The sequence below is a fragment of the Ambystoma mexicanum genome, chromosome 6p (assembly GCF_040938575.1).
Source record: "Ambystoma mexicanum isolate Mex_15411 chromosome 6p, UKY_AmexF1_1, whole genome shotgun sequence".
NCBI classification, from domain to species: domain Eukaryota; kingdom Metazoa; phylum Chordata; class Amphibia; order Caudata; family Ambystomatidae; genus Ambystoma; species Ambystoma mexicanum.
Window position 1 is genome coordinate 1,438,386,014 of NC_090935.1, and position 27,709 is coordinate 1,438,413,722.

Below are 27,709 nucleotides of genomic sequence, written 5' to 3' on the forward strand. Positions count from 1 at the left end.
TCCTGAATGCCTGGGACCACCGTGGCCCGTGATTGGTCCACGTATGGAGTGAGTGTTTGTGAGCAGATCTCCCATTGGGTCCTCTCCGTTTTGGCGCGAAGGGAACTTTGGATAAGAGGAGGCCGAAAACACCACTACCATGTCGATCTCCTGAATTCACACGAACAAAGGATGAGGAGCCAAGTATCCTGCAACAAGAAGCCGAGTCGAGGAACCGCTGGTGACCCGCTGGAAGGTTTGGCACCCTGAGCCCGCTGTCGTCCTGCGAGACCCCTCTGCATCTGATCATCCTAGAAGGTCTGCGAAGGCGCTTCGACCCATTGGAATAGTGGGACCAACTATTCTCGGCACCTTCATCAAACCCTGCAAGTAAGCCTCTTCGGAAGTGTCCTTGGGCCAACAAGTGGCTGACCAGCTTACACGGGATGTTTGCTCCGTCACCGCCGCCGTTTCGAGGAAGCCCTCGAAACTTGGTATCCTGCTTGCTCTGTGTCCCCGGCACCCTCACGCCAAAATTCGTACACTTGGCATTCCCAGGTCTGAAGTGAGACGAGTGCGCCCGGACCGGAGTAAACGCGGTTACCATGTTGCCCTGCTGCGGCAAGGACCTGTGCAAGTTCGCTGCACTTGTGACCCCCTTGAACCTGAAACCTGCTACCGCGGAAACTACACAGTGTTGAGACGTCCTGCTTGTCGCATCCGAACCTGCCAGCACAGTGAAATGAACTGGCGAAGTCTGGGTCTGCCTGCGTCAGGGACCGGTGAGTAGTCTATACCCCAACCGGTGGCCGCTAGCATAGGAACCCATTTTTTTTATACCGCTGTTGCGAAATAGCAGCTCCATCCCGCACTCTTACCCTGCCTCTGCCCGCAAGTGGAGGTCTTGCTTGAGTAATGGGGACTTGTTCTTCATCGCCTCATCCACCTTCCTGAACTGTCAGAGACCCTTGAATAGACCCTATTTTGTCCATTGGCACAAGCAAGTGCATGTACTATTGAGCATAAGGCTCCTCTCTTCATAGGGCTTGGACTGCCTCTTAGTTAGGTGTATTTCTGATGTCGAACTGGGTCTAACGATTACTTGCACTGCCTGTTTTCTTCCCCATCTAAGTAGTCTACATATTTCGCGCTTTTAACTCCTTAGACCCCTCGGTCTTGTATATATATTGTATTGATTGTGATATGTTGGTTTACCTCAGTATTATTGTGATTCTTCGCTATGGTCGATGTTACAAAGGCCTTGTAATAAATGTGTTTATATGTTTAATATAACACCTGTCTGGAGTAATTTGTAAGTGTCCTTGCTTTGTATGCTCATTGAGGTCTTTCAGTCACCCTCACCCCTCTTGAGACTTAGTCTTGATCGCCGCCATCGCTACCCTGATTGGTCTGGCTTGTCCAGAGGTTACCCTGTTCCAAGAAACTAGGCTGGCCTTCTGAACCTCTGCCCTTCCAGGTCACAGTTCAGAAATCCATCTTAACACCTGTGTCTAAACACTCTTGTAGCAGTCAAATGCTACCCTTTCCTATTGAAATGGCTGGTGGCAGTGGTTTAATAACAAACTACAATGATTTTTCCCCGACCGTGAACACCGGTAGCTAAAAATCGGGGCTCCGGTCATCTTTTTTCGCCGTTTCTTTGTGGAAAGGTCCTTCTGGTGTTTAACTCTGCGCACCAAACCAGGTTGATCCCTTTGTTCGTGAGCGTTTGGCGGGCTTCAGGACTGAAGTCCGCCCTTGGTGTCGGAGTGTCTGGGCTGACCAGGAAGTGAGGGAGGTGCCCGATACTCACTGTGCTTAGTCTCCTAGGAGACCCAAATGCACTCTGGCGTGATTAGCTGGCTCACTGTCCGGCTAGGACAGCCACCCTGCTGGGTGAGTGGCAGCTAGGCTGGAATGAATGGGAGAAAACTGTTTAAAAGGCGAGTCTCCAGGACTGGAAGGCAGAGTCGACCACTCAAACAAAATAACCAAAGACGAGCTGGAAGAGGACAGCTGCTGCAACCAGTGGACCATTGGTTTGCCCAGTGAAGCCATGCTGCACATCCAAATCACCAGGACTCCATTAGACAGAGAAGCTCCTTCAAGGACGGCTTCTTCCTTTGAGCTGATGGGATCAATCAGCTTGGAAAACACCTTGCTACCATTCTCAATGCTGGTTAAGGTTTAGCCAGGGAGAGGGAAACCAGTTTGTGTCTTGAAGTAACGGCTACTTGAACCAAAGTGACTCCATTTTGTTTGCTCCGACGACAATTCTGTGCAGTGCAGGAGTCCCCCTGATGTCCTCCCTCTTGTCCCCACGACTGAGGCTCAAGAACAGCGAGCTCTGCAGGAACTGCCAGGAACCAACGTCTTCAGCTGCATCTCTTTGCTTCACATTAAGGTACTGTGCCACCCGGTTGGGAGATCCTAACTCTCGCGGTGAAAGTTTGTGAAACTTTCCCAACTTGCAGGCCTAATCAGCTTGTGACCCAGCAGATCATTCTTTTTCATCTAAACTACTTCTGAGAACTTTTACAAAGACTTCTCTGTTACCAGAACTGATCTGTCCTATCAAAGAACACTAGACGATTGACTTTGGCCTGGCCTAATGAATTGAACGGACCCTCCTGGTACACTGAACCTTTGCATTGCGTAACAGAAGTGTTTTCTAATCCATTGTACAAACTTCTGTCTTTCTATTCTCATTGAAAGTAATTGGAGTGCCATATGGCTCCTTTTTCGGGGAATCTCGAACTGTCCCTACAACTTAGAGTCTGTTACTGTAGTGTATTGGTGTTTCATAAAGTTAATTTCTACTAGTGAATGTTTTCTAAATGATTGTGTAAATAAATGTATAAGTATTTTTTTACCAAGAAACCTTGAGTGTAAGTGTCTACTTGAACCACTGTGACTGTGATACTTCTGTGTAACTTCAACTACTGCACACATTCCCTCTTGGGATAAGACTGGCTGTTCAGCTCACTACCAAAAGGTGTCTAGTACAGATTTATAACAAAGGGTTTTTTTTTGCTAACACCAGTAGTCCTAATTGTGTGTGGTGTTCCCAGAGAGTACTGCATGCAATTATGCGTAACACTCACCTATCTACAGAGTGGCTACATGCCACAGTGGTGCCCACACAAGATAAGAATATTGGACATTATGTGAACACTAGCGAAAGAGCGGAAGGCGGACCGAACCTCTGGTGGGAGGGTGGTAGGGTGCACTGTAAGGTAAGATTTGCACAGAACTGGTAAATCTTCCTTTCCTGGTTCAACCCCAGAACATTTTGCTTTACTATTGGGATATTTTTCCTCAATACCTCAGTGAGTGGGAACCTTTTTCCACACTCACATAAACTTTAACTATTTTTATGGGTGTCATTTTTAAGACTCTCCATAGTGTGTTTTTAAAGTCATCCTCTAATACATGCATGTTGTTGCTGGGTTGCCCTAGAGGCTCCCCTTTTAACTTTCTTGTGCTAAACTTGAGTGAACTACAGTTCCCAAGGGTAGAAAGGATCTTTGGAACCCTTTTACATTTTGTTAAGTGAAACCAGCACACCCCACCTTATGTGGAGTGCTGGGGAGATGCAACGTATCCCCTTTCACATTAAAACTAACAATTCTGTTACAGTGACAAGCTTACCTTCAATTGCTGGTGGCAGTGATACCTTGTATTAATTTGGTGCACCTTTACTGCGGGATGTGACCACAGCTGCAGTAAAGGGACCTAAGGGTATCCATTTTTACAAAAATGGCCCCATCTTCTTTTTCAGCCATTTTAGTGTTTGTCGTTTCTTGTTCCTTCCCCTGACATCCAGGGTGGGAAATTCCTTTGTGTGATTTTTGTCTTCCCCGCCCAGGCTCCAGTCTGTCTGTGAGTCCAAAACTCCCCAGCCCTTTTATCTTACGCCTTCCTTGAATGGCGACAAATCCCAGTGGGGGGCTTGCTGTCCTGATTGGACAACCAGACCGCCCCTTCTTGTAAAATGCGGGGAGAGAATGCAGAGGTTGTGCTGTAATTCCTGATAAATACTGCGAACCTGGAAGCTGAAGACAAGTCGACCTCTCGAACTGAAACCGAAGAGGATGATGAACGAAAAGCGGCTGAGACTATTTCCAGCGACCGGAGAGCCTGCTGTGTAACCAGAGCCTGCTGTAGCCCTTCCTTCCAATCGACCTGGGGCTTCCGAAAAAGACGACTCCGACCCAGAGCCTGGTGAGACCCACTAGAATCAAGATGTGCATTTTGAGTCATCCCACGCGTTGCTGCAACCTTGCGTTGTTGCAATACCCCAACACCCTGGGACCTCAAGCCATCATGCAGTGCATGGTCTTCCGAATTCCGAATCTCGCTGAAACTTCGTGGACATCCTGGTGGATCTCCAGAAACACGAATCGAGTACAAAAAGTCCCCTCAGAGGGCTGGACCTTTGTAACGACCAGAATTCAATCGCAATTTTCTGTCTTATTCTGTGCTCCTTGAAAAGGTGCCATAACCACAGAACCGCATTCAGCCGTGAGCTAAACCTTGCCTAGAGCCTTCTTCATCGATCCCTGCTGCAAAATCCCTTCTGAGGTCTTGTTTTCAGTCTCCACGACAAGGAATCCACTGACCAGGTATTCGGCTGCAGACCCTGAAGTTCTCCTGCTGCAAAATATTCTTCAATGCTGTGTTGGCTGAGGTATGTACGTACCTTAAGCCCGTTAGGATGTCTGTGTAGCTGTGTGGTGTTTTCTGTGATGGGGAGGCCTCTCATCCAGTGCACCCAGTCCCACTGCTAGAATCCGGCTGGGGTGTCTTCTGCGAAGCCCCGGACCCTCTTCTAACTCAGAAGTAAAGTACTCACCTGTTTGCCTAGTTTTCCTAAGGAACTCTGACTTTTTCTACTAAAGACCTTATTCTGACACTGCCTGTTGGTCACTAGTCCTAGTGACCCCCCTTCTGCCACTGAGAACAATCATGCTCCAAGAATAAGGGAAAGACTTTCAAGGGATTGGGACTTCTGCCTAGAAAAGAAAATAAGTGTATAAAAGTTACTTACTTGGAAAGAGTTGGTTGGTAACTGTAATTCTAAGAGTGAACCATTACAAAAGTTCTTACTGATCTTGAATGTGTGATGCACTTTTCTTAAAAGTATGGTTAACATCTTTTTTTCCTTAGCCACTGTTTTGCCAGTCTAAAGTAGAAAGTAGATGTGAAGGTATTTTACTCTCCTGTGATTAGGTTGTGCCTCTTCCCAAAAGTAAAGTGTTGGCATCACCAGATTAGTCCCTTGAGGATAATTGTATGAGTGTCCCCCAACTGGTTCTTGCTTCCCCGCTCCCCCCCCCCCCCCCAAGTTGCTGCTAGCCTGTCCTCAAGTCTGTATTAAGTTGTTGCCTACCTAGAATAACTGAGTCATTCAGTAAAGTGTGACAGAGTTACTGCTTACCTCAATCTGGGGTTCCCTAATTTCAAAAGCATCTGTAATTGTATATTACATCCTTAGGTTTTACTCAGCTAGTATAACTGTGTTATGACAAAAGTAGTTATGGGTTTTTCCTGCACCTAGATAAGTGTTTCACTATTCACCAAAAGTATCTTAACCAGTTTACGGATTATGTGATTTGTACCAAGAGTCACTGTACAACTGGAAGGGTCTACTGCCCTTGCATTACTGAATGTAATTGTGAAAGTAACCATTGGTTTTTACTCCCCAAAGACTTCTCCCTTTGAGTTGGTGGTTCCAATCAACTCCAGAGTAAGCCACCTGGACATCCATTTCGGAACTGGTTGAACCTTCCCCAGAGTTGCTGCAGGAAACCGAATAGCCAGGAAGAGGAACACCAGATTGTGTGCGTTGCTTTTAAACTGGCCTAAAGCTTTTGGAAGATCCTCCGGACTCCCACAAAGCAGGACGGACCAAGCCTGAGCCCCCTCAGCAGGGTGCGGGACCCCAGAAGCGAGGAAAGCCCATCTTGACAGCCAGGAACCACGCTTGTTTGTTTATTTCTTGTATAGCGCTCTAAACCCTGGAGTAGCTAGGCGCTTAACTTGTGGAGTTGGTTACATACATGGTATAAAAACAGGTTGCAGGCAAACAGGAATATTATGTACAATCAGGTAGAGAGGGAATATAATTTACAATCTGGTAGGAGCATAGGGGTATGGGTAGCATGGTAGGTTACAGAAATGGGGATATCAAGGAGAAATCAAAATTAGTAGCAGTATACAGAGATGTGTCAGCTGAACGCAGCCACAATAAATAATTTATTTACAGTAATATACAGAGATGTACATAACGCCAGTGGTCAGAGTCAGTGGAAGAAATTTTACAAGGTTCATTGGGTGGGCGAGCGAGCTTGTGGAGGAGAGCCAGGTTTTGACTTTGAAGCAAAAGGCTAGAAAGGCTCGTTTGATTCTCAGTGTTGGGGGCAATGTATTCCAAGTTTTGGCTGCTAGAACTGGAAAGCTGGTTCCGCCTGATTTTTGGAGTCTATATTTGGGAATGTTAAGGAAGTCTGAATAGTTGGCTCTGGTGGGTCTAGTTGTGGTTTTGGCACAGAATTTGTCGGCCAAGTATTTAGGGCCGGTGTTATTGAGGCATTTGTGGGTGATCATGAGAGTTCTGAAGGTGATTCTGTCTTTTATGGGGAGCCATTTGGCCATTTGTCTGGCTTGGCATATGTGGTATGTCCGTGGGATGTTGAGGGCTGCTCGTAGAGCATTGTTTTGCAGGATTTTGAGTTTTTTAATGTTTTGCTTGCTGGTTGTGAGGTAGAGGGAGTTGCAGGTTTTGATAGTATCAGAGTTCTCGCTAGAGTGATGCAGCTTTGTGGAGATAAGAATGGTCTACATGCCGTAATTAGTTTCATGGTGTAGGCGGAGGAGGAAGCTGTGGCATTAATCTGCCTTGAGAGTGAAAGTGTGGAGTCGAGGTACACCCCTAGTGTTTTGGCATTATTTGAGACCTTGATGATGTTACCATCAATATTAAATGAGGTGTATAGTGGTCTGAGTTTGTTGAGGCATTGCTTGGTGCCAATGAGTAAGAGCTCGGTTTTGTATTCGTTTAGACAAAGCCCGTGTTTGGCCATCCATTGTTGAATTTTGCTGTAGATTTCATTTAGTCGGGAGGAGTCAGTTGCCATTTGCTCTAATCGAGTAGCTGAAACGCGAAAACAGCCACTGAAAGTGAAGTTTGCCAGTTGCCAGTTTTGACAGTCCCAGTGCATTGGAGTTCCCCAACGTCCTCCCTCTTGTCCCCACGACTGAGGCCCAGGAACAGCGAGATCTGCAGAGCTGCACAGAAACAGAAATCAGCTGCATCTTTTTCTTCTTTACCAAGGTACTGTAAAATAAGTCTAAGTGAACTTACCTCTTACTGTAGAAGTGTTTAAACTTCTGCAACTCAAAAGTCTAATCAGCATGTGGCCCTACATTTGATTCTTCTTTTCATCAAAGACTCCTAAGAATTTGTGCAAAGACTTTTCCATCTGCTAGAAGTGCTTTATCCTATGCAAGACATTTGCCCATTGACTTTGGCTTAGCCTATAGAATTAAGAGCATCATAATCTAAAAGCAATTGCCCTGCTTAGAAACATTTGTGGTCTCTTGTGTTCTAATAACCTTTGCCTTTTACCTACTTATTAAGAGTGTTCTGAATGCCAACAGTGAGGTATTAATGTCCCCAGCACCCTAGCTATTGAAGTCACCTGTGGGTGTAGGTTGTGTCTGGGGGCCATCCCAAAAGGGTCTTGTGTCACACCACTTCCTAGACCACGGACACACCTCCCCACTCGCCCCTCCTTGTCTACCCATTCCCGCACTCCCCGACACTCGTGCATCATGCCCCCCACTCACGTCGCACACATCAGGGCACGGCAGGGCATGTTTGGGGGAGCGGGTGTTTATCGCCCTTCACGGCGGTGGCAGATCAACTGGAGGCTCCGTCACTTCAGGAACTCACATCCTTTGCGGAGACCGGCGCTTCCCGGCGCTTCACGGATCACGTGACTTTGGTTGCCTAGCAGCATTGCAACGCTTTCGGTTCACGTCACACGTGACTATACGTGCGTCCCTTCCAAGGATAAAAGGAGTCGGTGAACCGAAGGCGTTGCTTCACAACTGTTTAGTTTTGGATCACGTGACGTTCTTTCTTCGTTCAAGGACCTGCTCTGATTCTGACCTCGGCTCGCTCCACGGACTCCTCTTGCTTAAACCTACAAGTACTTTTGGATTTGCCTGTTACCGACTCACGCCTGCTCCACGGACTCCTCTTGCTTAAGCATTTCATTGGCTAGGACCTCGGTCCTGCAAATAGGTGGTTGCCTGTTCTACCCTACAGCACATTCCCAGCCTAAGATAGGAGACCCACGCCTTGACCCAAGTTCTCACAGGTATTCTGGTAATCGGGGGGTTTATGTACATGGAGGCATTCGGGCCCTGTTTCTTTGCTTAACCACTGTATCTTGCTTTGCAGCGCTCAAGGGGTTCTTCCGGCTGTTCCCGCGTCCTGGTTTTCCGGACTTCCACCTGTGGCCTTAATATTCACACTGACCATATAACTAAATCGGTCAGGGTGTTTCTTGGGGACAGAGTGGTTGTTCATACTCTACACGACCAACGAACTTCGTAACATCTTGTCTGATTCAGAAACTTAGAGTGCACAGTATTGAAGTGTATTTGTGTGTTACTATTATATTGCTCCCTTCTGAAGAAGGCTTTATAACTGATAAATTAATAATTGTTTATGCAAGAAGCCTTGAGTGTAAGTTTATTTGAATAACTTTGAATCTCTGTGTAACTCCACTACAGCTCACATTTCCCCTCTTGAGATAAGCCTGGATGCTCAACATGCTACTAAAACTGTAGTACAAACGTATACCAAAGGTTGGTTTGCCTATACCTGTAGTCATAGTTCTGTGTAGTGTTCCATGAGGGTACTGCATTCAAACTTTGCCCAACACCTATACTGAATGTGTATGAAAAGATTTTGACTTCCCTGGAACTACTGTTCGGTACTTCAAATAAGGTCTATACCTGGGTCTGTGTACTTTCAAGTATAGTGTGTTTTTATACTGTGATTTCAAATAATGTTTTAGTGCTTACATACCGCTAGATTTATCTGGGCCTACCTGTATTAAATAAATAATTTATTTTTACATACACAGTGTTTCATTGTTTATTTGCATCATTTGTATGGCAATTTCACTTGTACTTATTCTAAGCCTGGCTGCTCTGTCTACGCTACCATGAACTCAGTTGGTACAGTATTATACAAAGAGTGGAATCTTGTACTGCCTCAGTTGAATGATTTCACTAAGCCCTTAGTTGGACTTCAGAAAAACTGTCCTAATATGCACTACAACAACCTTAGCCTCCTGGCAATAGGAACCAACCTTTGGTCTAAGTCTGAACTACACAGGTTGGTAGTGTGGCTGAGCAGCCAGACTTATCTCAAGAGGGGTCAATGTGAGCTGTAGGGGATTTACACAAAGATTCACAGTGACAAGTATCCAAATAAAACACTTACACTCAAGGTTTCTTGATAAGCTGTTAGCCTTGTGAGTAGTAGAAGGTGCAAGCAACTCTACAACAAGAGGTAAGTTCTCCTAGACTACAGTACCTTTAGTTCGAAGAAAAATGCAGCAGAGGACTTCTGTTCCTGTGCAGCTCCTGGTGTTCCTGGGCCTCAGTCGTGGGGACAAGAGGGAGGACATCTGGGGACTCCTGCACTGCAATGGGACGGACACCGACAGCAACCGACAATCTTCAAACAAGTGGCAATTCGGTGTGTCGGCTCCTTGCATCTACCGCAAATAGCACCACTGCAGTTTCTGGCTGTCGAGATGGGCTTTCCTTGCATCTAGGGTCAGGCACTCTGTTGAGTTGGCTCAGGCTCGGTCAGTCCTGCTTTATGGGTGTCCGGAGGATCTTCCTGGAGCTCTTGGCCAGCTTAAAAGCAACGCACACAAACGGGTGTTCCTCTCCCTGGCTCTTCGGTTCCAGCAGCAACTGCAGTGGACGTGCAACCAGCTTCGAGAGGATGTCCAGGTGGCTTACTTTGGATTTCATTGGTCCCACCAACTCAAGGGAAGAAGTCGTCCTTACAGGGCTCCTGTAGTCGAAACAGCACAGCAGCAGGGCTTCACCAGGCAAACCAACTGTCCAGGAGTTGCAGCAGGCGTCTTCTTCAAGCTCTTCTTCGTATTCGTTCGTCAAGTGGTCGACTGCCTTCCAAGCCAAAAAGCCTCGCCTTTTATGCAGGTTTATCTAATTCCTTCCAGCCTAGCCGGCAGTCAAACAGTCTCCTAGGAGACTAAGCGCAGGGAGTTTCAGGCACCTCCCTCACTTCCTGCCCCCACCAGACTCCTGTAGCCAGAGGCGGGCTTCACGTGTGAATTCCGCCAAAGACAAAATGAACAAAGGGATAAAACCCGATTTGGCACGCAGAGTAAATCTCAAGAAGGACCTTTCCACAGAGAAATGGCGAAAAAAGACGACCAGGGCCATTTTGACAAAAATGGCACCCAAGTGTGCTTTACTGCAGCTGCGAACGCAGCCCGCGGTAAAGACACACCACGGTAGTAAAAAGTAAACCACTGCCACCAGGCATTAATCGCAGAAAGGGTAACATAAAAATGTTACATGAGAAGTTAGACAAAGGGGATACTAAGTAACCCCTCCAGCACCAGATAGTGTGTGCTGGGTCTAAAAAGTTACAATGGTAGGTAAAGTCAATTTCACTTTAGTGCTCTTGGTAACAGTAGTTATCCAAGAGAAAGGTATTTAAACCTTTGGGGAAATCTGAAAGACTTCTCTGTGCCACTGCACTGAAGGTGCTGTGTGACACAATGTAAAAAGATGTCTATGGGGTTTATCAGACTGCAGAAACCAAAAGAAACAGTTAAAAATCACATTAAAAAAAATGAGAGTGGGGAAAAAGGGTCTCACTCCTTCCAGGAAAAAATGAAAAAGTCCTAGAGTCCAGCAAAAGGGCTGGGGGTCTCTAAGGGAGAGAGGAATTTGCACATGTCTGAGAATTCTCACTAACAGAGTAAATAGCTTAAACAAAGAAAGTCACTAAAGCACATTTAAGCAAATCACTCACCTGAAGCAGTTCAATAGCTTTTGTATGCTGCTTCTCCCGGCACAGCTGGGCAGCCTGGATTAGGACTGGCAATAGGTGCTCTGGACTCTCTGACTGTAAAGCTGCGGAAAGTTTGCGGCACTGATCTGCCTACATGACAAAAACAAAAGGACAAGAATCATGAAACAAGTACAGTCTTCTATACTAGGCAAATAACAGAACAAATGATGCCATACAAACAGGCTTATGTGACAATAACTGTTTGGGAATATATATAAAGTAGCATTTAGACTCACGCAAAAGACAGTCATTCATCCTATATAAAATTGCCAAAAAGTGATACACTATTCACTACCTCCTCATTCACCAAGTGGTTCCTGCTGAATGGAGGATGCCCGATACTAGGGCATTGCCCATCAAATCTCCGTTTGCATCCTTGTAAAATGAATATCCCAAATCAGTTTCTCAAATCACTGTCACCGTGGTTTTTGCCAGCTACGGTAGTAGTCCCCTCCTCATAAATAAGCTTAAAAAAGTCAAGACGGGGGTAAGGAGGAGGGGGTGTGAAATTGGGGGGTGTCGCCAGTCTGAAAAACTTAGAAAGAAGGTACACAATGGTTTTGCCATTTTATAGCACTATAAATATTACATTTTGCATTTACGCAATGCCAATGGCACTCAATGTATTTATCTTGGAAGACTGAAGGCGGTCAGCATTAAAATCAACTAATTCAGTGGGGGGAGGGGGGCTAAATGATTTGGAACCAAATACACAAATCGCATGAACAATATAATGGAAATTCACAAGAAATGCTGCAGACCCGTTCACCACAGACAGGCAATATTCTTCATTACAGTACCTGGTTTGTATGCATAGCAAGCAAGGCTTTGTTGAACTCTATAGCCTGGAGTTGTTTCTTAGAAAGCTTATGCTCCACCCCATCTGCATTAGTTAGCTTCACCTTTTTCTTAGAATCGAAGACATTTTGGTCCTGGGGGAGGAGGAAACAGTTTACAGTTATATTAGGAATTGTATGCATAAGCACCTAAGCATGTTACTAGCTTTGCATGGTTAGTGGAGTTTGCCTAAAGTCCCACCTGGAGGTAAGACATTAGTAAGCTATCCCAGTGGTTTGTAGATCCCCCAACTCTTAGTATAAGTGTGTTCTACTCAGAGACGTTGGTAGAGTGGAAGCACAGTCAGGCTTATTTTAAGAGGAGATGTGAGCTGTAGGTAAGTACACTGAACCTAGCTAGTAATGCACATCAAAGAAACGATTACTCAAATGTATATTAAAATATAGATTATATTTACACAAGAGTCACTGTTAAAATAGTTTGCACCATAAACCAACACACATAGGTATACTTCACAAAACTTTAAAAAGGCCACTTCTTAGTTGGTAGTTGCTGAACGCATACAAGGATTACAGGATTTGACAGGTCTACTGTACTATCGGTAATAACACACACCAACAAAGTAATACAGTAATTGCATTTAGTCAGTATACACATAGATTTTTGGGAAGGAAAACAGTTGTTTAGTGCCATCCATCTTAGCAGAGCTTCAGGTTCTAGAGGCAGTTCTCCTGCACAGCAGGTCTTTTAAAGTCCAAAACCCAACCATAGCTAAAAGGCAGTTTGGAGAGGCTTGAAGTCTTGAAAAGCAGCAGAAGTCAAAGGTTCCTGTGGATAATGTCTAGTCTCTAGAAGAGAGGATACAAGAAAGCTTAACCAATGTTGGAGACCTCGCTAAAAAGGGACACAAGCAGCGGCTTGAGTCAGGGGTAAGGGGGGGTTGCCCTGGACACCTCCATGGGCGCTCCAACGCTCTGGAGCAACATTCTGGAATAAGGTAAGCAATACCTTGTTCCCCATAGTACCTTAGGTTTGAAGAAAACGTTCGTGGTGAATGCTCCATGATGTTGCAGCTCTGGACCCAACCTCTGGATTCCTTGGTCTGATGACAAAAGGCAGGACAATGGACGAGATCTCTCAGCAGCAGTCGAGGGAGAACCTCTGGCACGGCCTTCATCAACGTCTTTGGTCCCTCTGAGGTTTTGGTGCCTTTTCTGCAGCACCAACAAATGATGTGATTCGCCCGGTCAATCTTCTTCGGTTACTGTATTCCCACACTCTGATGAGGGGGTCTGGACGATTTGTATTGGGTTTCTGGAGCGTCTTTGAGGGCTCAAAAAATTATGAGTTACTCACTGTAGTGACTAACGTACTCTTAGTCCACAGCTCCCTTTCCTCCATACTTTATGGGTGTCCCTTCCAAGGGACGGGAGACGGAACCTTTCACCAGAAAAAACCTTCTTCCCCTTCAAATTTAGAGGCGCACAGGGGTGCGGCCCACGGAGCATGTGCTGCCCAGACTCCGCCCTCCGGCGCCACACCTCAGTCCCCATTGACGCGTTGACAATAGATTTAACATTGCCTAATGAAACCAGTATTATTAGGGGGGAGGTTGGTGGGACGTATGGAGGAAAGGGTACTATGGACTAAGAGTACATTAGTCACTACGGTGAGTAACTTATAATTACTCTTACGTCCCGTCCCCTTTCCTCCATACTGTATGGGCGATTACAACTGAATGTAGCACCAGGGTGGAAAGGAGACCCCCCTTAAGCAAACAAGCTCCTGAGACCCGCCTCTCCGAAGGTTGCATCAGATCTAGAGCCGGCATCCAAACAGTAATGCTTACAGAAAGCCGAGGGAGAGGCCCAAGTGGCCGCCCTGTTTATGACTTGCCAAGGGACATGGCGCTGGAATGCGATGGCCGTTGCCTTGACCCCGATTGCGTGGGCATGCATGTTGGCCGGAAGTGGCTTGTGCCGACCCTCGTACGCTTCCTTGATGGCAGAGACCATCCAGCTGGATATGGAAGCCTTAGAGGCCCGATAGCCTGGCCTCGAGCCCCAAAAGTGACAAACAGGGCGTCCGATTTGCTGAAGCCCTTGGTCCTGTCCAAGTAGAATTTTAGGGCATGCCGGACATCAAGGCAGTGCAGCACTCTGTGTTTAGTCCTTGGGTTCGGGAAAGAACGTTGGAAGGACTATTTCCTCGTTCAAGTGGAAGCAGATGGAACCTTGGGCAGAAATGCCGGGTTCATCCGCATGACTACCTTGTCCTTGTGAAAGGTGGTATATGGTACAGAGGCGACCAGCGCCTGGATCTCGCTGACTCTGGGAGACGAGGTAAGACGAGTAAAGCCGTCTTGATGGTGACCAGCCTGATGTCCACAGACGGCATTGGCTCGAATGGTTGGTGCGCGAGGGCGCACAAGACTATATTAATGTCCCACACAAGGTTGGGGTCTCTTGACAGGCAGGTAGAGCCTAGCGAAACCCATCAGATGTTTCTCGTCGATAGGGTTGGAGGAGGAAAAAATTCCTTCCTCCCGAGTTCTTGTAAGCCCCAATGGCTGCAAGGTATGTGCGGCAGGTGTCCACCTGTACGCCTGAATAAACGAGGTGCGCCGAAAAGGAGAGCACGTCGTGCAAAGTGCAAGCCAAGGGGTCAATTCCCTTGGAGTCTGCCCATTGGCAGAATCTGGTCCATTTGCTTTTGTACTGGGCCCTGGTGGCTTTGCTCCTGGCGCCTTGTATGATCTCCAGATTGACCTGCGAGAGGCTAAGGTGGCGAAGCGTCACCTACTCAGGTACCACGCTGTGAGGGCTAATTTCCCTGGTGCAGGGTGGATGATTCTGCCCCCCTGTTGCGCAAGATGATGTGCTGGGCCCGTCGGAAGGTTTATCGGGGGCACCTCCGAGAAGGTGAGTAGCTCGAAAACCATGGCCTGACCGGCCACCATGGAGCTATCAGAATAATGAGGAGTCGGCGAGACTCCTTAATCTTGCAAATTAGCTTGTGGATCAGAGGAGTAGGCGGAAAGGCATAGGCTTTAATGCCGGTCCACTGGAGGTGAAATGCGTTGCCCAGAGAGCCGGGGCACTGACCTTGCCAGGATGTTGACTGGGGACACTTCTTTTTGTGCCATGAGTCAAAGAGATCCACTTTGGGGTGACCCCACCTGTTGAAGATCTCCTGAATAACGAGGTAATTTAGCTATCACTCATAATTGTCCGCTCCCAGCCTGCTGAGCCTGTCCGCTTCCAGGTTGGATTCCCCCGGGAGGTGGACTGCAGAGAGGTAAATGTTTTCCAGGTCCAGGGCCCATTCCCACAGGCTGATCGTCAGTCTGCACAGAGGAGGGGGATCTGGTGCCTCCCTGCTTGTGGACGTAGTACATGCTGGTCGAGTGGTCTGTCTGGATGAGGACAAACTTGTCCTTGAGAAGTGATAGGAATGCTCGCCAGATTGTGTTCAGCTTCAACCAATTGATGTGGTATTCTTGCTCCTGTCGAGTCCAGGTGCCGTGGACCGACAGATCGTCCAGGGTGGCTCCCCAGCCCTCGAGCAAGGAGTCTGTGGTGATGGTGGCCTGCGCAGAGGGCGGCCGAAAGGGCTTGCCCTTCCGTAGGTTGCAGTCCATGGAACACCATGTTAGGTCCAGGTGGAGAGATAGAGGAACGTTGATGATCTTGGATTGCGAGCCCCGCTCCTGATTCCATGAGGCCGCAAAGTGCAGCTGAATCCTTCTCATCCTTAGTCTTGCGTGCGGCACGGCTAATAGGACCGTTGCCAGTAGACCCAGGAGATGTTGGTATCACCATGCCGAGGTCACCTATCTGCTGAGGGAGTGGGTGGCGGCCCACTTGATGGCCGAGATTTTGCCCTCCAACGGGAAGACCCTCTCGGAGCATGTGCGCCAAATGAGGCCCAGGAATGTCAGTCTGCGTAGGCTACAGCTGTGACTTCTTGAGGTTGAGCGAGAAGCCCAGATTGTGCAGTGTGTTCATAAGGGCATGGGAAGAGTGGCGAACCGCTTCCAGAGAAGTAGCCCCGACGAGCCAGTCATCGAGGTATGGGTAGATGTGGAAGCCGTGCACTCTGAGGGCCGCCACAGTGTTCATGAGTCTGGTCTTTACCCTGGGGGCCGAGTTGAGGCCAAATGCAAGGACTTTATATTGAAAATGGTAGCCCATGATCCTGAACTGGAGGAAAGAACAATGGGGCTGCCAAATTGGGACGTGTAGGTACACGTACTTCAGATCCGGGGAGCACATACAGTCTCCCTTGTCCAATGTCTCTGCTATAAAAGCTAGCGTAACCATCTTGAATTTTTGCAGGGGTAGGGAGAGGTTGAGGGTGGAAAGGTCCAGCACAACTCTCAGGCCCGTCTGGTTGTTCTTCTGTATGGCAAAAATCCTGGAGTAAAAGCCAAAGCCTCACTGGGAGGCTGGAACTTCCTCCACTGCCTGGCTCTCTACGAGCGACCGGATCTCTGCCAAAAGAGTTGCTGTCCCAACCTGTGGGAGTGGCGGGGAGGGGAGAAGGCAGGAGAGGCTGGGATAGGAAGGGGTACCCCGTGGATACTACATAGAGCATCCAGGGGTCCGCGAAATTCTGGTGCCAGAAATGTGCATGGAGAGCAAGCCTGCCCCCACCGTAGACACGTGGACCCAAAGGGGCGTGTCATGCCTTTTTCACCTCGGAGGCCGACGCTGAGGAGGGGGACTGGAAAAAGCCCTTACCAACCCCATCCCCCTTTTGTTGCTTGCGCCGGTTCTGAGACAGCGAGCTGTCCGGCTGCCTGGATCTGCGTTCCTGGAAGCCGCGGTACCCTCCATACGTACGACCCTTTTCTACGAGCGCTGCTGAGATTGGGTGTACGATTTGGGCGTGGTCTTTGTAAGAGTGGATAGAGACTTTGCCGTTTGTGAGCTGTTTTTTTGTCCAGCTCTGTGTTAGATGAGTGGAAGAGGTCCGTATCCCACCCACCCCCCCAACGAACGGTAGATCTAGAAGGCGCTCCTGGACATTTGGGTCAAATTTCATTGCCCGGAGCCAGGGTGTTCTCATGTCCGTGGCAATGCAGATGGCACGGCCTGAGGTATCAATATGAGCCACTGTGATATGAGCCACTGTGGATTCCATTAAGTTATGCGCTTCGAGCTTGGCTTCAGCTAGCCCAGCCTTAAAGCGTGATTGGCACTGGGTGGGGAGTTCCGGGAGGAAGTTTGCAATTTCCCGCCATAACCTTTGGTTGGCGCCAGCCAGCATGGCATCTGCGTTGGCCTGACGAAGGTGCAAGGATGCATTGGAGTAGATTTTCTTGCCGTACACCTCCAAGATCTTCCCCTCCTTGCCTAGCAGCGCCGCAGAGGAGGAGGCTGAGGGCGACTGAGGCTTGGAGTATGTACTCCAAGCCTCAGTCGTCCTCAGCCTCCTCCTCTGCCGCAGCAATCACAGAGGAGTGCGGCTGAGAATGGGTCAAGAGCAAGAGTGTATCCCCCTCCATCTGCCTGTACTCGATTGACCGGCTGGACCGAGTGGGGCTTGAGCCAACCCTTCTTGGCCAGGGAGACTACATAGGTTTGCAGTGGAATCCCCGTGTTGGCAGAGGGGCGTCGCGTGAGGACTTCAGCCAGAACCCCCTCTGCCGGCTGTTCGACCTCGGGTTGGGGAGGCCCAGGTACTCCGCCAGGCCAGCAAGACGTTTGTGGAAGGCCCTGGCTGAGGGTGGCGTGTCCGGATCCTCCTCGTCATCCGGATCCTGCGGATCTGGAGGAGTAGATGGCGCCAGAGGCTGGGGTACAGGGACCGCAGCCGGAGGCTGAGGAGGCGGCAGAGGTTGTGCAGTTGGCTGTGGAGCCGGAGGAGGCAGCTGCAGCAGGGTCTGGGGGCCCGATGGAGGAGTCTGTGGTGCCGCTAGCATGACGGGGATGACTTCCCTGATGGTAACCCCCATCTGAGGGGACCGCATGAGGCCGAGGAACTTCTCAAAGAGCACCTCCTCACTGGCCAAAGGTGGCAGGGGGTGCTGACAAAGTAGCACGGCGCTGCTGGAGCCGCTGCATACCCTGTCCATATGGACGCAAAGGAAAGCTGCCCTGCGCAAATGAGGGGTAGATTGTAGGCCACGTACCTGGTTGAGGCCAGTCCCACCTGACACTTGTTCTTCGTCGAATTCCTGGAATGGCGCCCCTTTCTGGTGCTGTGGCCATTTTGTCGAGCTGCCTGCCACGTGCCTGTGACATGGGTCTTGGCCCGCTGGGCCCGGCCTCGTCCAAGACTCTTGCGAGTGGATCATGAGGTCTACCCTGCTCCTCGGGCCTTGGCCCGGTAGGTGTGACACCCTCGACCCAGGGGTCAGTAGAGCTGCGTTTAGGCACCCCCTCGGACGTATTGCCAGTATTAGGGTGTAGCCCCGCGGACGTATTGCCGGTGTTGGGGCATAGCCCCGCGGCCATGGTGCCGGTTAATGGGTGGAGCCCCTTGGTTGTAGACCCGGTACAAGAACCTTCCGGTCCCTCAACACTGCGCCAGGGAGGATCCGAGGATCCCTCGACCCAAAGGCTGATAGCTGCAGCAGCCTCGGTGCATGTGCCGGTAGAAGGACCTGGCCGGTCCCTCCCGCGCTGTAGAGTCCCTGGGAAGGCGTCTCCTTTCCGTGGTGCGCTGGAAAATATCGGCCCTACCTTGGGCCTGGATCGATGCTTCATGAAGTTCTTGAGATCTTCTGGAGGCGACCTCTGCAAGTGCTCCATCCACCTGGCTAGTCTGTTCTTCAGCGCCTTCGAGGACAGCGAGTCACACGACGAACATGAATGCCAACAGTGGTCTGGGCCAAGGCAACGTAGGCAGAGGGCGTGGGGGTCTGAAGTTGGCAAGAGCCCATTGCAGGATGGACACCTGCTGAACCCTGTAGAAGTCGACATGCGCCAGGGAGGAGCGGGACACCTGAGGACCGAGTACCTGAATGATAGATAAGACAAAAAAGACAAAGAAGAACTATCCGTTCGTGGAATTACATGGCCGAAGCCAAACCCAGGAGTGCTAATGAATTCGGCCCGTTCCCTGTCGACGCGGAAAAGGGGACTGAGGTGTGGCGCCAGAGGGCGAAGTCAGGGCAGCGCATGGTCCCTGGGCCGCACCCCCGCGCACCTCTAAATTCCAAGAGAAAAAGGTTTTTTCTGGTGAAAAAGGTTCAGTCTCCCGTCCCTTGGAAGGGACGCCCATACAGTATGGAGGAAAGGGAACGGGACGTAACTTGGACGGATTCGGTCTTTCCACGACGATGCACTCAAAATGGGCAGCAGGTCTCCTGGTAATGGGGTTCTGCAGCTCTGGAAACTCACAGGATCTCGGGCGATGGCTCAAATCAAAGTTAGTATTGGGACTGGTTGTTCCCACCAGTCAAAGGAAAGAAATACTCTTCGGAGTTCCTGTCGCACAGAAAACTGGGTCAGTGTTAAGCAAGCATTGATGTAGTAACCCTGTGGGAGACTACACAACCCTGGTCCTCTTGGTATTAACCCACCTATTGGTATAGGTTTGTACTACACAAGTTGGTACTGTGACTGAGCAGCCAGACTTATGTCAAGAGGGGTAAATGTGAGCTGTAGCATTGAAATTCACCAATACAAGTATCCAAATAACACTCACACAAGGTTTTCTAGTAAAATAATTATTTAAGTCAGTTTTAAATAAGCATTCGTTAAAAAGGGCAATGTGCAACAGTAAAAAATGCACTTCAAAATACTTTCTCAGAATCAAGGCAAAGCAAGTAACTCTTTAGAGATGCTTCATACAGACTTCCTACAACCTGAGGTGACTTCACTAACTAGGACAGTAATGGCATTTATATATCACTTTTTGACTTTGCAAATTCTGAGGTTGGTAGAAAGGAAAGGTTAAACAGGATCTGAGAGCATGTAAGCACTTTTAAATCACCCAATGAAGTCCAAATAAAAAATAACTTTCCCAGCAATATTAGTTAAGAACCAATGTATCACCTATGAGGGACAGTAAGTATCAAAGTCAATGGACTAGAAGAGTCTGTAGGGAGCCAGGACAGCCAAAGTCAATTGGAGCAAAGTCTATGGAGCCAAAGGCACTTCTTAGATAGCAGAGTCTTGCACAAAGTAAGAGTTTGTTGAAGAAAAATCCCTGTAGAGCCACAAACTGTTACACTTGTGAAAGTTAGAGCTACAATAAACTCTAGAAAAGCAGCTACTGCAAGTCTCAACTGAGAATAGCAGAACTACAGACAAAGAGTTAATTACCCAAAGTCAGAACAGTATCTTTGGTTAGAAGAAGAGGATCCAGCTGGCTTCTGTATGGTTGCAGTGATGCAGATCCTGTGTTCCTGGGCCTCGGTCGTGGGGACAAGAGGGAGGACGTCTGGAGGACTCCTGCACAGCAATTCAAAGGTCGGCGGCAGCTACGAGCGTTCTGAGGATCAGCTGCACTTCTCGTTCTCAACGCTCAGTAAACAGCACCAACGCGGATCTTGGACACCGGTTGGGCTTCCTTCACTCCTTGAGCCCAGCACTCTGGTGAGGTGACTCTAGCTTGGGCCGTCCTGCTTCAGGAGGGCCCTCAGGAGACTCCTGGAGCTTTTGGCCGGCTTACAGGAGGTTGCACTTACACATTTCTCGACCCTTGACACTCGGTTCCAGCAGCAGCCAGGAAGTACAGCCAGTTGGGGAAGGTCTTCCAGCAAAGTTCGTCTCGGGATTAGTTGGTCCCACTAATCCATGGCAAGAAGTCCTTTCCGGGGCTTCTCTTGTCGATCAGAAGAACAAGTTACTTACCAACTGTAACGTTCTTTCGACTGGATGTTCCTCCCACGTATTCCTCATCTTGTGATAATTCGTTATCTCCAGCTTCGCTGCTTCGGAAAAAAGAATTCTCGGCAAAGGGCGCTGTGCTCGCGGTCGTGGCGTCGATTGTCCCTCGACGTACTCCGTACTCTGTCGACATCACCGATGGTATAAATAGCTTGAGCCGCGCCTGTTGCTTCAGTTCTGTTTTTTTCGATTATATATATATATATATATATATATATATATATATATATATATATATGATAAATTACTCACCGTAATCGTATTTCTGATGCTTGTATCTGCTTAGATTCACATGCTGTGCATAGGCCGACATCTAGTGGAAGCTGCGGAGTATTACAGTTTGTTTTTCGAAAGTCGAAAATGGGCGTCGACATAGGGCGTGCCAGTAATACTATCCCTAGTGTGACGTCCACTGTACCCAACATCCCTAACGCGTCTAGGATCCTCAGATTGTATTTTTTCTGACATGAGGTAGCATGAGGAGTAGCGCGAGTACAGATAATCCAAGCAGATAGACAGAAAGGTAAGACTACAAGCAATCATGCGCCTTCTCTCAGAGGGGAGGAAGGGTGGGTCGCATGTGAATCTAAGCAGATACAAGCATCAGAAATACGATTACGGTGAGTAATGTATCCCTTCTGAGGCTTGTGGAATCTGCTTAGATCACATGCTGTGCATAGATTAGCTAGCAGTACCTGAAGAAGGAGGTGGGATGTGAGAAGGGTCATGAGCAAATAAGTGTCTTAGAACCGCGTGTCCCACTTGTGTATCTGCCTTGGAATGGTGTCAATGCAGTAATGCTGAGTAAAAGTGTGAATAGAGCTCCAAGTAGCTGCTTTGCAAATGGTGTCAAGGGGTACATTTGCAATAAAAGCCAGAGTGGCCCCAATGCCTCTAGGAGAGTGGGCTCTTGGCGTGAAAGGCAGAGTTCTTTCAGAGAGTGAGTAACACAGTTGGATACAGTTAATAATCCACTTCGAGATGGCACCTTTAGAGACACGATCCCACTCTCTGCCTGTAGCTACGGAGACAAACAGTTGATCTGTTTTTCTTAGCGGTCTGGTTTTATTTACATAATAGAGGACCGCCCTACGCACATCTAGGGTGTGTAGTTTCACCTCAGCCGAGCTTTGCGGGTCCTGGAAGAAAGCCGGAAGCTCGATGGACTGGTTTACATGGAATTTTGATATAAATTTAGGTGAGAACCTAGGGTGTGTGCGTAAAACCAGTTTGTCTGTATGGACAGTAAAGAAGGGATCCTGCACTGACAGAGCCTGAATTTCACTGACCCTTCTTATAGAAGTAATAGCTACTAAGAAGGCCGTTTTATAAGTCAGGTGTTTGAGACTGCTTTTATGCATGGGTTTGAAAGGGGGGGCCCCATGAGCTTGGCTAGCACAACATTAAGGTCCCATCCTGGTGGTGGGTTTGAAATAGGAGGGTGAAGTCTCTTTACTCCTTCCATGAAGGCTTTAACTACTGGTACTTTCCACCACAAAACCTTGCTATGGGAAGTGGTGTAAGCCGACAGGGCTGCTAGGTGTACTTTCAGTGAGTTAAAAACCAAACCTGCATCCGGCAGGTGGAGCATGTATGTAACAATAGTGGAAGGAGTGCAATCAACCGGGTTGATTTGTCTACTCTGGCACCAGATAAACCTCTTACACTTGTCAAAGTAACAGTGCCTTGTGTTTGGTTTCCTAGATTCCTTTAAGATGTCCATACACCTCTGTGGCAAATTGAGATGTCCAAACTCTATGACCTCAGGAGCCATGCTGCCAGGTTCATTGAGTTGGGTTGCTGGTGCACTGTTTGACCTTGGTGCTGGGACAGTAGGTTGTACCACGCTGGAAGTTTGATGGGCTCGCACACCGCCATCCTGCGTAGGTGTGGGAACCACGGTTGTCTTGCCCACATGGGAGCAACTAGGACGAGCGTCATCGATTCCCTGTTCATCTTGTTCACCACTTTCCTGATGAGGAGTTGGTGGAAAAGCGTCCGCAAACATCCCTGACCAGTTCATCCACAGGGCGTTCCCCTGGGAGTCTGGTTGGGGGAACCTGGATGCAAATCCTGGGCATTGTCTGTTTTCACTTGTGGCGAATAAGTCTATAGTGGGGAAACCCCACTGAGAGAAGATATCTTCTACGACCTCTCTGTGTAGAACCCATTCGTGTTCCTCTGGGAGGGAGTCTCTGCTCAGAGCATCCGCTAGGGAATTGAGCTCCCCTGGAACATGCTGTGATGACAGGAAGATGTTCCGTCTGAGTGCCCATATCCAGATTTTCTGGGCAAGCTTGGACAGATTTGGCGAGCGAGTCCCTCCTTGCTTGTTCAGGTAGAACATGGCTGTTGTGCTGTCCGTCCAGATTTGCACTGACAGGTTTAGTAGGTGGGGCTCGAACGCCTGAAGCGCTCTGAATACTGCCAGAAGCTCTAGCAGGTTGATGTGGTTCTTGGCCACTGAGTGAGACCAAAGACCCTGAGCTGTGTGGTGGAGATGGTGAGCTCCCCACCCCGTCAGACATGCATCTGTAGTGACTACTGCCTGTACTTCGGGATCGTAAAAGGGTTTCCCCTGTGCGAGATTCTCTCTTGTCCACCAGTGAAGGCTTTGTACCAGTGTTGGCGAAACGACCACTAGATCGTCCCAGTGACCACTTGCCTGAGACCACTGTTTCGCCAACCATTCCTGCATGGGACGCATGCGCAGGCGCGCGTGGGGGACCAGTTAAATACATGACGCCATCATGCCCAGTAAACGCATTGCTTTGCGTACCGTTATTTGTTGACCGGACTGATAATGCGGAATTTGCAGTAGTATATTCCGAATTCTTTCTTCTGAAGGAAAGGTCAACCCCTCTTGGGTATCCAGGATTGCTCCTAGGAATTGTTTTGGAGGTGTTTGGCACCAGGCTTGACTTCTTCTCGTTGATTGAGAAGCCTAACTCGTGGAGGAGGTTGATAGTCCTTTGAATGTTTGTCCTGCAAATTCCTGGGGTTTCCCCCGTTATGAGCCAGTCGTCCAGATAAGGGTACACCGGGATTGCCTCCCTGCGTAGGTGTGCAGCCGCCACCGCCAGTACCTTGGTGAATACCCTTGGTGCTGAAGCTATCCCGAAGGGCAGTACCTTGAATTGGTAGTGTCGACTGTCCACCTTGAAGCTCAAGTACTTTCTGTGCGCTGGGAACATGGAAATATGAAAATAACCATCTTTCATAGCCAAGGTTGCCATGTAATCCCCCTTTTTTAGGAGGGGGATTACCTCTTGTAGCGTGGTCATACGAAATTTTTGGGGCTTGACATACTTGTTGGCAGGCCGTAAATCCAATACTGGGCGCATTGTCAAGTCTTTCTTTGGCACAAGGAAGCAAGTTGAATAAATACCCTTGTTTACCTGGTGTCCCGGGACGAGTTCCATCGCGTCCTTTTGTAGCAGAATAGCGATCTCCTCAAGGAGAATCTTCTGATGTTCTAAGGAGTGTACCCTTTGTCGTGGAGGATGGTTCCGGGGACACTGCAGTAGCTATATACAATATCCTGTGGATACTGTTGACAGTACCCACCTGTCTGATGTGATCCCTTCCCAAGCCTGGGTGAAGTTGGAAATGCGTCCCCCTACTGGGGTTGCGTGAGAAGGGACCCTGAACTGAGCGTCACTGCTTTGGTGGAGGCGTGCCGCCTCCCTTGCTGGGGCTGCCTCTGCTTTTACCACGACCTCTCCTATTACCCCTGCCGTAACCCTGGGTAGACTGTTGGTTGTTGTTCCACTGTGTACCCTGCCCCTGGGAATAGTTAGATCCTCTCTGGGAATTTTGGCCGCGTGGGCGACAAAAATTACTATTCCCTCTCTGGTTAGGGGGTTTATTGGTTAACTGGCCAAGTGACTTGAGTGTCTCGTATTCGTCCTTGGCATTTTTCAGTGCGTCTTCGACCGCCTTACCAAACAGATCGGTTTCCACCGGTTTGTCCAACAATGATGCCTGGGTTTCTGCCTTAAAATCAGACTGCCGTAACCATGCATGTCTTTTGATAACAGTGCCCTCCGCTATCAATCTGCCTGCGTTGTCCGCGGCATCGAAGGTTGCTTTCAAAATGCAACCAGACACGGCCCTACCCTCTGCGGAAATCCGAGCTAACTGGCCCTTTAAAGGTTCAGGAGCAGAGGCTATGAGTGCCCGCGACTTCTTCCCACAGATGGCAGTTGTAGCTGGCCAACAGGGTGGTGGAGTTAGCAATCCTTGCTTGATAGGCGGACGTTGAGGCTACTTTCCTGCCGAAACCGTATAGTTTTTTGCTCTCCTTGTCGGGAGGAGCTTCTGACGATGACAAGGGTGTCCCAGCCCTCTTACGAGTGTTGGTGACAACTAGGGAGTCTGGCTTCAGATGTCCTCTTATATAGAGAGGGTCAGACTGGGCCGCCCTGTAAGGTTTTTCAACCCTGGGATTGACTGCTCTGGTGAGGTTCGGGTTCACCAGGGACGGATCTATTCTCTGCTGAATGGACTTAAGGATAGGGATGGTCTGGGCAACAGGCCTCCTTTCTCCCACTAACTCTTCTGCGAAGTCCCTTTCCTCCTGGACACTGTGGGTGTCAATGTGGAAATGTTCTGCTGCGCGAGCGAGAACCTCATTTAGGAGGGGTTGGTTATCAACCGGGGAGTCGGTAACCGGGGGCTTCGTTCTCTACCGGGGAATCTACTCTGTATGTTTCCGGGTCATCCTCTTCTTCTTCCTGGTCCTCATCATCCCCATAGTAGCCCGTCCCAGGTTTGCTCTTCTATCATACCAAATTCTTGGTCCTCACCAAAGGAAGCCTCTCCTTGATACCGTGAGTATGGTCTTGCGTAAGGTTGTACCTCGAAGAGTTCTGACCTCATCGGAGTTTCAAACCGGGGCTTTTTACTCGGGGGGATAGGATCAGTAGAGCCTGAGGGTGTGGCCCCTTGTGGATCATACGAGAGGAAATGTTCTGGATTTTTATCATAAAAATCAGCCAAAGAAGACATTCTTGACATGACCCTATCTATGTCTTCACTGGACCATTCTTTGGAACTGGGAATGACTCTCTCAGCAAGTCTATGGGATTTATCTTGAGTAGCTTTGCTGGTTGTAGACCTATCAGCAGACCTGGTTTTGTCTGTCTGTTTAGGGGGAGTGGAGTGTTTCATAGGTGTGGAAGAATGCACAGGTAGTTTCTTCTGCTGTTTTCCCCCCTCCCCGTGCGTTGAAAAATGTTTTCCCTGTCCCTTAGTGACTCCGGATTTTTTCGACGCCTGGCATCAAGGATCGGGAGTGGTGTCCCTGTCCTTCGAGAGTGGGGCCTCGCTGGCTTTAACTGCGGGCTCCGACTCCTGGAGCGCGGCCTGGGGGTGGAAGTCGTCTTCGTCTTCCGACGATCGAACTTCTGTTAGCCTAGGGAGCGAGGCACTCTTGGCAAGAGTGGATGATTGCCTGGAGTCATGCGGCGATCTTGATCGAGAGTGCCCAGAGGACACCGAATCGGACCGTTCTGTTTGTGCCTCTTTCCGAGAACTCGACGTCGTCCAGTCTCGGTTGGACTTAGTGTGTTTAGTGTGTGTAGTATGTGAAGCGCTTGTGTCGCCGGGGGTCTTCCCCATAGCCGCCCTGCCGGACGACCTTCCGAGGTCGGGGTCCTGCGCTCGGCTGTCTTTCGACACCGTAATGCCCTTGTCGTCCGAAAGTACGGCGTTGCTGCCATCGCTGAAGGCGCCCTCCGCTGCCATGGCCGCCTGCCTGGCGTGGTGGGCCCAACGCTTCGAACGGTCCTTAAGTGTCTTAGGTTTAAACCTACTACATGCTCTGCAGTTCGCTTCGGGGTGGTCCCTCGGCAAGCAGAGATTGCACGTGGGGTGCCTGTCGACCCAAGGGTATTTGCGATTGCACTTGGGGCAGAATTGAAAAAGGGTACCCTCCATACGCACCTTGAGACAGCGGGCAGTTAAGTGTAGGAAATGTATAAGGTGTACCTATATACCAAGAGTGCAGAGTATGTACCACCCCTAACTCTCCCTACTTGCAGGGCCGAGGCCAGAGGCCTTCCAAGGCCCGGGCCGAGGCCAGCGGCCTTCCGAGGCCCAAATCCGTCGTGCAGCAGCCGACGGTCGATTTCTTCTCCAGCCGGCGTCGAGTGTCGAAGTTCGACGTTGGGGTGGGGAAGGATGTGAATAGATTAATAGGGAGGAACACCGAGGCGTGTCCCATGACCGATACATTCTTCATGAGAGGAAAGTGTAAGAAACGTAAACTGTACTGTGGGGTAGGATGGGAGGGTCGATGAGGAATACGTGGGAGGAACATCCAGTCGAAAGAACGTTACTGTTGGGAAGCAACTTGTTCTTCGAATGGATTGTGTCCTCCCACGTATTCCTCATCTTGTGATAGGCTCCCATAGCAGTATCAATTTTTGGAGGCAGGAGTACTAATTTCAGTTTTCGTGGACAGAACGCAGAACTGCCTTTGCAAATAAACCCTTGTTAAAGGAAGCAGTGTACAAACAATAATGTTTAACAAAAGTATGCAGTGTTTTCCAGGTTGCAGTTGCACAAATATCTGCTGCTGGCACTCCCCTCTTTAGAGCCGCAGAAGTAGCCATTCCCCTTGTAGAATGGGCACAAAGCCCATCTGGTGGTTCTTTTCCCGCTACTCTGTAGCATTCAACTATGGCTAATATGATCCAGCGGGAAATGGTCTGTTTTGTTACAGATGAGCCTAATTTATGACCAGTATAACCCACAAACAGTTGGTCATCTTGTCTCAATTTAGCCATCCTTGAGATGTAAAAACTAAGAGCCCCTTTGGGATCTAACCTGTGTAATCTCTCCTCTTCTTTGCCCAGATGAGGAGGATAAAAGGTTGGTAGTACTATTTTTTGTGACAAATGGAAGTCTGAGACTACTTTTGACAAGAATGAAGGTTTAACTTTAA

At 49.0% G+C, this 27,709-nt stretch overlaps 1 protein-coding gene across 1 annotated transcript in view; it reads right to left on the reverse strand.

Annotated features, from left to right (window-relative positions):
* Window positions 1-27,709, reverse strand: part of SRP72 (signal recognition particle 72) — a 448,841-nt gene that overhangs the window by 188,018 nt on the left and 233,114 nt on the right. The window contains exons 10-11 of the mRNA XM_069626163.1: window positions 11,920-12,051; window positions 11,081-11,209 (exon numbers count right to left, since the gene is read on the reverse strand). Coding sequence (XP_069482264.1) covers window positions 11,081-11,209; window positions 11,920-12,051 — 261 coding nt within the window. The remainder of the gene's footprint in view (window positions 1-11,080; window positions 11,210-11,919; window positions 12,052-27,709) is intronic.